Here is a 12,853-nt window from a genome sequence, read left to right as displayed (position 1 = left end):
AGTGACAGCCCAAGATGCCATTGCCTTGTGTCCCCCCGGGAGGACACAATCAGCCCCGTCGAGAACCACCACTTTGGGAGCTTTAAGATACTCCGGGCATCACGGGTTGTGCAGCCTCTGTCTTCGGTGTGCAGGGTGGGGTCCATCAAGGCAGCTGTCCTGCCCAAGTGCTGAGTGGCCGCAGATGCTGGGATCGGGGGCCCCAGCGCCAGGCTGTCCCCCCACAGCTCACGTCCCCAGGCATGGCATCCCCCAGGAACAATGTCGGCTTTAACCAGACCGGCTGGACCCCCCCCCCCACCAGCATGGTGCACTTTAATGGGCCACCTTGAAGTCACGGGTCCCCAGGCTTAATTCCCTAAGTCCCAGAGCACTTGCCAGTTTGTGGGCCGGGAATTACTTTGTCTGGGCCACTCAACGCGTAGATTCAGGGCAGAAAACCCTGCACCTGGTCCTGAAGAGGTTACAATTTTGGGGAAACACACACAGAGATACATGCCCATTATTAAAGTAGTGAAGTTTAATCTAGATCAGCCAACTTCATAGATACAGAACGTAAGGTGGGGGGTGGGGGGTGGAGGGACCAGGGACTGGGGACGTGGACGGAGAGCTGGTGTTTCACGGGGACAGAGCTTCAACCTGACGATGAGAAAGTTCTGGACACCAGCAGTGGGTCTGCCTGCACGACCAGGCGAATGTCCTCAATGCCAGCTCGCCATGCACCACAGAAGGCTTAAAACGGCGAATTTCGTGCTCTAGCTTGCCACACTGAGAGAAAAGTTAACATAAATTGCCACGAGGACGCTGAGGGAAATAAGTCCGACAGAGGAAGGCAAACACCATATGGCCTCACTTCTTGGTGGAATCCAAAAGAAAACCCAGCAACGACCAAGGTCATCGATGCAGAGGACAGAGCTGTGGTGTGCAGGCGTGGGGGTGGGGTGGGGAAAACGGTGGTCAACGGGCCACAAACTTCCAGGCGTGAGTGGACTGAGTCCTGGGGCTTCATGTTCAGCATGGCGATTATGGTGAACTGCACTGTGTCGTATACTTGGAAGTGGCTAAGACATCAGATCTGAAATGTTGCCAACGACACCAACAAAACGTAACCGGGGCGAGGCCGGGGCGGGGGAGGGGGTTGTGAATTAGCTCAGCTCTGGTTGTCACTGCACCATGTGTGTGTACATCAAATTACCACGTTGTACAGCTTAAATGTGTATAATTTTGTCAATTATAGTGTCAGAAAGCTGTAACTGAAATAGAATAGAATAGAATACAATAGAATAGAATAGAGTAGAATAGAAAAGAATACAAGAATAGAATTGGATATAACAGAAGAGAGAATAAAATAGAATAGAATAGAGAACACAATAGAATGAGTATAACAGAATAGAGAATAGAACAGAACAGAATAGAACAGAATACAGGATATGATAGGATCGAATAGAATAGAACAGAATAGAATAGAACAGAACAGAATACAGGATAGGATAGGATAGGATAGGATAGGATAAAACAGAATAGAATTGGATATAACAGAATAGAGAATAAAACACAATAGAATAGAACAGAACAGAACAGAACGTAGAATACAATAGGATAGAATAGAACAGAATAGAATTGTATATAAAAGAATAGAGACTAGAACAGAATAGAATAAAATAGAACAGAACAGAATACAGGACAGGATAGGATAGGATAAAAGAGAATAGAATGAGATATAACAGAATAGAAAATAAAACAGAATAGAATAGAACAGAACAGAATATCGAATAGGATAGGATAGAATAGAAGAGAATAGAATTATATATAACAGAATAGAGAATAGAATAGAATAGAACAGAACAGAATACAGGATAAGATAGGATAGGATAGGATAAAACAGAATAGAATTGTATATAACAGAATAAAGAATAGAATAGAATAGAATAAAACAGAACAGAAGAGAATACAGGATAGGATAGGATAGGATAGGATAGGATAGGATAGGATAAAACAGAATAGAATTGTATATAACAGAATAAAGAATAGAATAGAATAGAATAGAATAGAATAGAATAGAAAGAATAGAATAGCACAGAACAGAATACAGGATAGGATAGGATAGGATAGGATAGGGCAGAATAGAACAAAGCACAACAAGGCAAACTCCACCGAGGGATGCACATCCCACAACCATGAGCAGAGACCCCCCAGTCCCTTGTTGAGCCCCCCAAACGAGGAAGCCCACGGAGGTCACCCTTTTCGGGGATGCTCGGGTCGGGCTGCTAGCTGCAGCCGGCAGGGAGCCCCGTCCTGCCTAGGATGACATCGTACAGGCCCCCGGTCCTCCTGTACTGCACGTCCGGGAAGCCGGCAGGGCCCAGGAGCGCGAGGTACTGGGCAGGGGTCCTCTCCTGGCCCTCTGTCTGCACGAGCATGTTCAGCGAGTAGAGCTGTGTGGTCAGAGGGCCCCGGCCGTCTGCGTCCAGGAGGCTTTCAATCACCAGGACAGCGCCCCCTGTCACGGGGACAGGCGGCCGTGAGCAAGGGACAGTGACAGGCCGGCCTGAGGACCCCCCCCCCTCCTCCCCGGCTCCTGTCCAAGCCCCCAGCCCCTCTGAGTCCCCTGCTGCCCTGGGTGCCTTATGCCCTCATCGGGGCCGCACCCGATGCCCCCCGACCCCCCCCCGGGCACCAGCCAGGTCTCCACCAGGCAGGAGAAGAGCGTGTCCAGAAAGTGACCCCCGCCTGGCCACACGGGGGGGGGGGGGCCCAACCAGGAGAGAGCTGTGCACCATGAGAGCCTTCGACTTCCCGCGGGTTGAAGTGCGATGCCTTACAGGACGGGTATGCACGCCACAGGGTTCAATGAATGGCCTGACCCAAACGAGACCTCAGCAACACGGCCCCCTGAACGGGGTCCCCACTCTGTGCCGACGCATCGCCCCGCGAGCTACCTGGTTTGCAGGCCCGACGGATCCTCGCCAGCAAACGGGCACATCGCGCGTCGCTCCAGTCGTGCAGGACCCTCGCCAGGACGTAGAGCTCTGCCTCCGGAAGGGGGTCTTCGAAGAAATCTCCTGCGGCGCGGGCAGGTGGCCTGGGGTCAGCGCACGACTCAGCCCCGCAGGTCGAAAACGGCACCCAGCACGGCAAGGCCACCTGGGCCCTGGCACACGGTCCCCAGGGGTTCCCAGCTGCGACCCAAAACCCAGCCCTGGTGCAGAACAGTCGGGACGGTGTTTGGGGCCCCTCTCTGTCCCTCCGTCCTTCGGACGCGGGACCCGGCTTCCATTTCCATCTTCTTTGCGAAGGTCACGAGCACACAGGTCCCTAAGCACGGATTTCAGCACGCCCCAGCCAACCGGTCGGAGGCTGCCATCGCGGATGCCCTGGGCCGCAGAGGGTCGACCGCACGGCCGGATCGCGCCCCAAGCCGAAGATTCACAGGTCCTGAGCGGCCTGGGGGCGCGTCCCCGGGTCCCCGTGCACACGCACAGCACAGGCGAACCCACCTTCCCAGAAGCGGATACGGTCGTCCTCCAGGAATGAGAAGTGCTCCTTGGCCGCGCGCACGACATCGGGGGTGTCGAAGACGGTGACCCGACACCCAGGGTACAGGGCCGTGCACTCCTTGGCCAGAGCCCCGGAGCAGCCTGCAGGTGACCGGGGACACACGACGGGCCCCTCGATGCATCCGGGACCACACCCCAGGCAGCTCGGCCCAAACCGGCGAGCCTCCAACCTGCCCCCAGAACCTGCGTCTCCCGGGGGCTGGTGCTCAGTGACGCGGGCTCGGACGCGAACGCAGCGCGCCGCGGTGAGGGCAAGAGCGTTTGCTCAAAAGGCACATTGGGTGGGCAGACCCTCGCTGCTAACGCCTGGACCTCAGCTGAGCCCCACGTCCGCACCCTGTGCGGACAGGACAGCCCCCCGGCCAGGCCCCGGACCGTGTTCCGCGTGCACCTGCAGGCACCCGCTGAGCCAGGCCGCGTCTGCACCTGCGTGGCCCGTGCGCGCGCGGGATCGGCGTCCCTGGGAGCACAGATTGTGGGTCCCGCCCGCAGGCCCCGGGTCAGAGCCACAGAGGGCAGGTTGTGCTCGGGGAGGAGCTGACGTCCCCACAGGTGCACGGGAACGGGACGCTTCCGCCCCGACCCTCAGTGGGACTCCCACGGTATTGCCTCGCGGGCTCGCAGGGCCCCAGTCCCGCGCGTGGCGCCCCCGCTCACCGCCGACGTCGCAGATGAGCCGGAACGGAGACAGGTCGAAGGCCTCCAGCACCGCTCTCCCGCTGACGCTCCAGACGTCCTGCAGACCGCGCATGAACTGCACACGCTCGCCCTCCGACCTGCACGCAAAACCGGCTCGTCAAGGCCACGCCACAGCCCGTGCGCCCATCGCGGACAAGGCAACCAGCCGTGTGCCACAGGCAGGTCGGGAAGGCGTGCGCGCGGGCATCGACGTGTGCGCGTCCCGGACAGCGCGTGCTGTCGGGAGCCCCTGCTCGGCCGCCCAGCAAACCCGCCTGAGGTCACCTGCTGTGGGGCTGAATGTCATGGTCCTTGGTCTCTGGAAGCCACTCTGGGGGCCCATTGCCACCAGAATCGGGGTTCTGCTGGTTTGAATTCAGGGAGCTTAGGAAGGTGTCCCACACCCCATGTGAGAGGTCATCGGGTCCACACACCCTTGGGCAGTGGCCCCAAACAGCGGGAGCCGGGGACATGGGGACAAGGGTGGCCAAAGAAGCAGGGGTCTTGGAAGGACAGGAGGGGAGCGGAGGCACAGCCCAGAGGACTTCCCAGCCCCTGCCTGTCCTTCTTTCCCCGCCGTTAGCCACCCGGGAACCCTGGAAACAGCCACTGGGGCATCAGCAGCTCAGAACTTCAACACCAGACCCCACGTCCACACCACACCCGTGTTCAGACTGGAGCGAACCCACTACCTGCGTAAGTCTGCCCCAAGTAAAAAGTGTGCCTCGTTTTTGCACATCACTGATGCTGGGCATCGAGCCCTGTGAAGGGACGGACAGATTCCCACCTGCTCAGGAAACTCACCAGCACAGACATCACAGCAGCAAAGTCGGCTGCTTTTTTTTGCTTTGTTTTGTTTTGTTTTAAGTATCAACTTGCTTGTGTTTTGCTCTGTTGGAACATGGATTCAGCCCTGCGAGGATGTGTGACGTAAACGTCATCCTGTAAGCGGCCACGTGGGGCATTACCTGTAGATGGCCGTGAAGAGTTCGTTGGAGGGAACCCCAAATGCCTCCTGGTACTGGTTCTTGCCATCCCTGCAAACAGGCAGGATGCGGTCACCCAGGGCCTGACACAGCAGGCACTCACAAGGGGTCGAACTTCCCACCTCCCATCACAGAACACACAGGGGACAGAACTCAGTGATCAAACGTGGGCACGGACCCTCCTCTGTTGCGGAACACACGCATGTCCAGGGCCACAGGCCACACGTGTAGCCTGGCTTTGCCGTGTGAGCGAGGAAGGACAGAATCTAACGACCGCGTAAAGGGAGCAGGAAGTGATGTGCGATTGGGCGATGCTGAGGCCAGAGGACTTGTCGGCCGCCATGTGGGGACAGAAGGGCCCATGCTATGCTATTACCAATGCCTATCAGTATCTGTCACATACCTATACCTATTCATCAATATCTGTCTATTAATATCTATCAATATCTATCTACTATTGATCTACCTCCCTATCCATGCATCCATCCATCCATCCACCCATACATCATATCTGTCTACCTATCTATCTATCTATCCATCCATATCTATCTATCTATCTATCTATCTATCTATCATCTATCCATCCATCCATCCATCCATCCATCATATCGATGTATCTACCCATCCATCCACCCATCCATGTATGTATTATCTACCCGCCTACCCACCCATCTGTCTATTTCAGCAGTTTCCACTTGCAGGTGATTCTGTCCCCAAGAGGCACTTGAAATGTCGGGACATTTTTTAAATTATCATAATTGGGATGATTGTACCAACACATGGTGGGAGAAGACCAGGGACGCTGCTCAACTCCCTGCACAGCCCAGGACGCCCCACCTCAGACTCTGGTCCAGCCACAGAAGCCCCCAGTGCCAACCCCAAGAATAGTTGTGGGAGCTGTATCTTATTGTACACCCCCTTCCCCACTTTGCTTCCTCAGCCCAAGGCCCTTTCCCTGGGCACCACTGAAGGTCAAGGACTTGTCATCAGGACAGATTAGCACTATGTGAATTACGTCGGTCAGGACCAGGGAGTTTCTCACAGCTGCTCTGGACCCCAGACCCAGCAGGGTTCCATTTGATTCTAAGGGAAACCTGGCAGTTCAACTGCACAGATGACCTGAAACCAGCCTGCAGAGAACCCTGGGGCCCCATCCATGCTGCCGACCCCTCACCCACCTCACGGCCTGGGCCAGGTGGCCCCAGCACAGGTACGTTGTCCTGGCCAGGTACAGAAGCATGTTGCCCTGGTACTTGGGACTGGCCCTGACCAGGTAGGTGCTGGAGAGCTCTGTGTTTTGATATAAAGCTGCAAAGAAACACAAAGAATAGGTTGGATTCTAAGTCACCGTCATACACCCAGAGGCCACCGTGCAGCTTTGAGGCAAGTCCCGGCTGCAAGCCTCCCCTTCCCTGCACGTCTGTAAATGGCCAATCCCGTGCCTGAGCGTGCGTCCTTGTCTCCCGTCGTGGGAACCAGGGTTCACGAATCTCCCATCCTAAAAATGGACAGAACGAGCAACATACAGCTAAAATCTTGAATTTTGCCAAGTAAGGACATTAAAAGCAAAACAGAACCCACCATCACCACATTTCATAAGAGAAAAGCCAACTCAACACCAAAATAAGGATATAACGTCGTATCGAATGGCAACTCTTTAACGGGATAGATTTAGTTCGATTGAGAATTACTCCCTTGTGGGCACTTTCCCCCCATTTTTCGCTTGCTCACTGGATACCTTGTGAGGGTAGCAATGCATGCACCAGCCCTTGGAGACCCCTAGAATGCGGTCAGCAAAGTACAGCCTGGGCAGTAAATGTGGCCCACTGCTTGTGTTTGTAAATAAAGTTTTATTGAAATCCAGGCACGCCCGTTCATTTACATAAAGCCTCCATGAGCCCAAAGCTGCTTCAACATGTCCTACACGGCTGGAAATACTTATTCTCTGGTTCCTCACGGGAAAATTGTGCCGCGTACGTATTGAAATGCCAAGCCGGCTTACCTTTTCCTCTGCTTGTCTCCACCTGAAGCAGCTTCAGGGACACACAGGTGTCCAGTAGGAGCTGTGTCCCATGGGAGCTGGTGCCCAGACGCACAGCCACTGCCGCCGAGCCCAGGGGCTCCGGGGCCTCGGAGAGGAGGTCGAATACACCCAGCTCACAGGCGGCAAACAGAACCTCAGAAACAAGGGGCCAGCGGTGAGCAAGCGTCCTGGGGACCACACTCACAGAAGCGCGGGGAGGCAGGGATGTGATTTCGGAGGACACAGTGCTGCCATGGAGAACGCTATGGCAGTTCCTTAAAAACTCAGACGCAACGGTTGTGGAAACCAGGAGTTCTGCTTCTGCGTGTGGACTCCAAGGAATTCTAAGTGGACCTTGGAAAAGACACTTGTGGTTCCGTGCTTACTGGAGCGTTGTCCACGGGAGCCAAGATGTGGAAGAACCAAGTGTCCACGGATGGATGGAAGGATGAGCAGACTGTGGTCCATGCACACAGTGGACTATTCTGCAGGCTTGAAAAGGAAGGACGTTCTGCACCTGCTACAACGTGCATGGACCTTGGGGACATGATGCTCAGTGACACAAGCCAGACACAGAAGGACAGATCCTGTGTGATCCCACGTATATGGCGTCTCTAAACAAGACACATCCATGGAGACAGAGACTAGATGGTGGAGACAGGGGCTGGGGACGGGGACGGGGAGTCAGTGGTTCATGGGGACACAGCTTCAGTTTGGGAAGATGGAAAGTTCTGGAGACAGATGGTGATGATAAGTGCAAAACGGTGTGAATGGGCTCAGAGCCACTGATCTGTGCATGCAAAACAATTAAAACAGTGAACTTTGTGGTATTTCTATTTTAAAACAATAACATTTTCAAAAAAATTAAAAATTAAAAAAATGTTTAAAAATAAAAACAATAACATTGTCAAATTAAATTTTAAATTGAAACCTCCAGTTAATTTTTTAAATTGAAAACAAAAAAGTGTTTAAACAGAACTTACACAAACATTTGAATATGTTAAATTAATATTTTAAATACTAAGGTATTTAAATATTTAGACTAGAGTACATAAAACAAAATAAATAAAATTTGAATAAATAAGTATTTTAAACAGAACAGAATCGAGTACATGAAACAAATAAATAAAATAAAAAATTACACTCGGGCTTTGTCTCCCTCTGTCTCAAAAATAAGTAAACATTAAAAAAAATTATTTTTAAAAAGAGGGGCGCCTGGGTGCCTCAGTCGGTTAAGCATCCAACTTTGGCTCAGGTCACGATCTCATGGGTTCATGGGTTCGAGCCCCACATCAGGCTCTGTGCTGACAGCTCAGAGCTTGGAACCTGCTTCAGATTCTATGTCTCCCTCTCTCTCTGCCCCTCCCCGACTCGCACTCTGTCTCAAAAATAAATAAACATTGTTTTAAAATTAAAAATAAATAAATAAATAAAACTAATTAAAATATAAAGTAAAGTAAGAAGAAATAAAGAAAAAATTAAGTTAAATTTAAATACAAAATAAGGAACAGGAAAAAATAAACTGGAATAAAATAAAATAAATAAATATAATAAAGTAAAATTAACTAAAGTGTAATAAAATAAAATAAAACATAACAAAATAAAATAAAATGGAATGAAATAAAACAAAACAAAATAAAATAAAATAGAATAGAATAAAATGAAATGAAATAAAATGAAATGTAATGAAATATAATGAAATGTAATGAAATAAAATAAAACAAAGCAAAACAAAACAAAATAAAATATAATGAAATGAAATATCATAAAATAAATAAAATAAAACAAAACAAAATAGCATAAAATATAATGAACTGAAATATAATAAAATAAGATAAATGAAATAAAATAAAACATAAGAAAACAAAAAGAAATAAAATGAAATGAAATAAAGTAAAATGAAATGCAATGAAATAAAACAAAACAAAATAAAATAAAATATAATGAAATGAAATGAAATAAAATATAATAAAATAAAATAAAATAAAACATAGCAAAACGAAACAAAATAAAATAAAACAAAAAATAAAACAAAATAAAATAAAATAAAACAAAAAATAAAATAAAACAAAAAATAAAATAAAACAAAAGGAAATAAAACAAAATAAAAGATAAAATAAAACAAAACAAAATAAAATAAAATAAAAAATAAAACAAAACAAAATAAAATAAAATAAAATAAAAAATAAAACAAAACAAAATAAAATAAAATAAAATAAAACAAAAGAAAAGAAAATAAAGTAAAATAAAATAGAATAATACAAGATAAAACAAAAAACGAAACAAAACCAAACCAAATACGCATCCGCTTCCACTGTGCACTCGGGAAGCACCTGTTCGTGCCGCTGGGGGCGCTGTGGGGTCGACCAGGTGTCCAGGGTGTCGCCATCCAGCGGACAGGTTGGTCCTCAGGGCGGGTCAGGGCCAGGGCTGGGGGGCGGGCGGCCCGGAGCAAGCAGGGCGCGACGAGCCCGTCCCGCGGCTGGGCAGCCCGCAAGGGGGCGCCCGAGCGAGCGGCTCTGGGGTACCGCCTCCCGCCGTCCCCCGCACCCCGTCTGGCTCCACAAGATGCTCCATAAAGCGCCCCCCGCCTGCCCCGCCGTCGGGCCCGGAACAGCATCGCCCCGCAAAGAAACAGCCTGGGACCCGTCCCGGCAAAGACGCAGCGTCAGAAGGAAGCCTCGCGCCCCAAAGAGGAGGACACGCGAGGGCCAGGGACACACGGAAGCACGCGCACGGCCACGTGGCCTTCCCACAGCTTCACCCTTTGCGTCCCGACCCCTGGCAGCGACCTTCCCTGCAAGGGGGCCTCAGAGCCGCGACGCCTGTCGCTTATGGGGTGCCCACGGCTCCGTCTGGGGACCTTGACAGCTGGCGCCTGCAAGTGATGCGCAAAGTCTTCCAAGAACCGGCAAATCATCATCGCGTTGTGCTTTTCCTCTTGCACAGTGTTTCGCATGGCGGCAGGGTCGGGGCGACCGCGCTGACCGTGGCCACTCGCGTCCCACGTGGGCAGATGGCCCTTGGAGACAGGCGCGACCCACAGCATGGTCACCGCACGCGGATGACGAGCGCCGGCTCCACACGAGCCTGGACGCGAAGAGCGGTAGGTCCGCCTGCGTCCAACGCGACCGTCGAGGCTACAGGTTCCCCCCGCGCTGAGCTCGCTGCACAGCCCCAAAGATGCGCGCGGCCCGAGGGGACCGGGGGCCTGTCGTCACGCTGTGTCAACTCGTACCCTGTGATGAGGGTCCTACCAACTGTTATCCGTGAAGCCAGGGCTCCCGGACCTCAGCACGGCTGACATCGGGGGCCGGAAGACCCTCTGGGCCCGGGCGTGCTGTGCACCGTAGGGCGATGAGCAACGTCTCTGGTCTCCACCTGCCACAGGCCAGGGGCGCCCCCATCCCGGCTGTGACAATCAAAAACACACCCCGACACTGCCAAGAGTCTCCTGGGGGTAAGGCCCCTGGAGTAAAGTTCTATCCATTTATCGACAAGCTCTATCTATAAAATCCCGTTAAAATCATACTAAATCTGCGCGAGTTTGTACGGTTAGTGCTCTGTTATGGTTACACCGCCTCTTACTTGATTGAGGTTGTATCACCTGTTGTCACCCTTTCATTACTTGCTATTCTACTAAGGTTGTGTTAACTAGTCCCGTACAAAGGTTGTCTTAACTCCCCCTGTACTAAGGTTGTTGCGTTAACTCTCCCTGTACAAAGGTTGTGCTCACACTCCACGTACTAAAGTTGTGTTAATTCTCCCTGTACTAAAATTGTGTACTAAAATTGTACAAAGGTTGTGGTAACTCTCCCTGTACAAAGGTTGTTGTATGAACTCTCCCTGTACTAAGGTTGTGTGAACTCTCCCGGTATGAAGGTTGTGTTAACACTCCCTGTACCAAAATTGCGTTAACTCTCCCTATACTAAGGTTATGTTAACTCTCCTTCTACTAAGGTTCTTGTGTTAACTCTCCCTGTACGAAGGTTGTGTTAACACTCCATGTACTAAGGTGGTGTTAATTCTCCCTGTACTAAAATTGTGTACTAAATTTGTACAAAGGTTGTGGTAACTCTCCCTGTACAAAGGTTGTTGTGTTAACTCTCTGTACTAAGGTTGTGTTAACTCTCCCCCTACAAAGATTGTGTTAACTCTCCCTGTACTAACATTGTGTTCACTCTCCCTGTACGAAGATTATGTTAACTCTCCCTGTACGAAGATTATGTTAACTCTCCCTGTACAAAGGACGTATTAACACTCCCTGTACTAAAATTGTGTTAACTCTCCCTATACTAAGGTTATGTTAACTCTCCTTGTACTAAGGTTGTTGTGTTAACTCTCCCTGTATGAACCTTATTGTCTTAATTCTCCCTGTACGAAGGTTGTGTTAGCTCTTGCTGTACTAAGGTTGTTGTGTTAGCTCTCCATGTACAAAGGTTGTGTTGAATCACCCTGTATGAAACTTGTTGTCTTACCTCTCCCCGTACGAAGGTTGTGTTAACTCTCCCTGTACGAAGGTTGCTGTGTTAAGTCTCCACATACAAAGCTTGTCTTAACTCTCTCTGAGCTAAGGTTGTGTTAATTCTCTTTGTGCTAAGGTTGTGTTAACTCTCCCTGAACTAATGTTGTTGTGTTAACTCTCCCTGTACTAAAGTGATGTTAACTCTTCCTGTTTGAAGGTTGTTGTGTTAAGTCTCCCTCTACAAAGGTTGCTGTGTTAACTCTCCCTGTAAAATGGTTGTGTTAACTCTCCCTGTAAAATGGTTGTGTTAACTCTCCCTGTACTAAGGTTGTGTTAACTCTCCCTGTAAAAAGGTTGTTGTGTTAACTCTCCCTGTATAAGATTGTGTTAACTCTCCCTTTACTGAGATTGCTGGGTTAACTCTCACTGTACTAAGGTGCTGTTAACTTTCCCTGGACTAACGTTGTGTTAACTCTCCCTATATGAAGCTTGTTGCCTTAACTCTCCCTATAAAAAGGATGTGTTAAGTCTCCCTGTATGAATGTTGTTGTGTTAATTCCCCCTGTACTAAGATTTTGTTAACTCTCCCTGTACAAAGATTGTTGTGCTAACTCTTCCTGTACAAAGGTGGTTGTATTAATTCTCCCTGTATGAAGGCTGTTGTGTTAACTCTCCCTGTACTAAGGTTGTGTTAACTCTCCCTGTACGAAGGTTGTTGTGTTAAGTCTCCCTGTACAAATGTGTTAACTCTCTCATTGCTTAGGTTGTGTTAACTCCCTCTGTGCTAGGTTTGTTTTAACTCTCCCTGTGCTAGGGTTGTTTTAACTCTCCCCGTACTACAGTTGTTGTGTTAACTCTCCCTGTACTAAGGTTGTGTAAAATCTCCCTGTACTAAGCTTGTGTTAATACTCCCTATATGAAGGATGTTGTGTTAAGTCTCCCTGTACTAAGGTGACCTTAACTCTCCCTGTACTAAGGTTGTTGTGTTAACTCTCCCTGTTAAGATTTTGTTAACTCTCCTTCTACTAAGGTTGTGTTAACTATCCCTGTGCTAAGGTTGTTGCGTTAAATCTCGCTGTACTAAGGTTGTGTTAACTCTCCCTGTACTAAGGTTGTTGTGTTAAGTCTACCTATACAAATGTTG

General features: G+C 49.7%; 1 protein-coding gene across 1 annotated transcript; it reads right to left on the bottom strand.

Moving 5' to 3' along the window:
* Nucleotides 1-2,106: 2,106 nt before the first annotated feature.
* On the bottom strand, nucleotides 2,107-10,203 carry ASMT (acetylserotonin O-methyltransferase). The gene is made up of 8 exons (XM_053201950.1): nucleotides 10,092-10,203; nucleotides 7,224-7,625; nucleotides 6,400-6,529; nucleotides 5,204-5,272; nucleotides 4,215-4,333; nucleotides 3,498-3,638; nucleotides 2,940-3,062; nucleotides 2,107-2,500 (listed from the first exon to the last, which is right to left on the bottom strand). The coding sequence occupies exons 1-8, from the start codon at nucleotides 10,201-10,203 to the stop codon at nucleotides 2,268-2,270; spliced, it is 1,329 nt and encodes a 442-aa protein (XP_053057925.1). The 3' UTR covers nucleotides 2,107-2,267.
* Nucleotides 10,204-12,853: the final 2,650 nt, after the last annotated feature.

This window comes from Acinonyx jubatus, chromosome X (genome assembly GCF_027475565.1).
Source record: "Acinonyx jubatus isolate Ajub_Pintada_27869175 chromosome X, VMU_Ajub_asm_v1.0, whole genome shotgun sequence".
In the NCBI taxonomy this organism is placed as follows: domain Eukaryota; kingdom Metazoa; phylum Chordata; class Mammalia; order Carnivora; family Felidae; genus Acinonyx; species Acinonyx jubatus.
Note: the sequence above shows the minus strand (reverse complement) of the source record. Positions and strands in the feature narration are given on the sequence as shown.

Coding starts and splice junctions, on each gene's coding strand:
- ASMT (XM_053201950.1), bottom strand. CDS start 10,203: ATGCGAAACACTGTGCAAGAGGAAAAGCACAACGCGATGATGATTTGC. Junction 6,530..7,223: donor GGAGACAAGCAGAGGAAAAG/GTAAGCCGGCTT, acceptor GTTTCTTTGCAG/CTTTATATCAAAACACAGAG. Junction 5,273..6,399: donor CACCTGGCCCAGGCCGTGAG/GTGGGTGAGGGG, acceptor GCCTGTTTGCAG/GGATGGCAAGAACCAGTACC.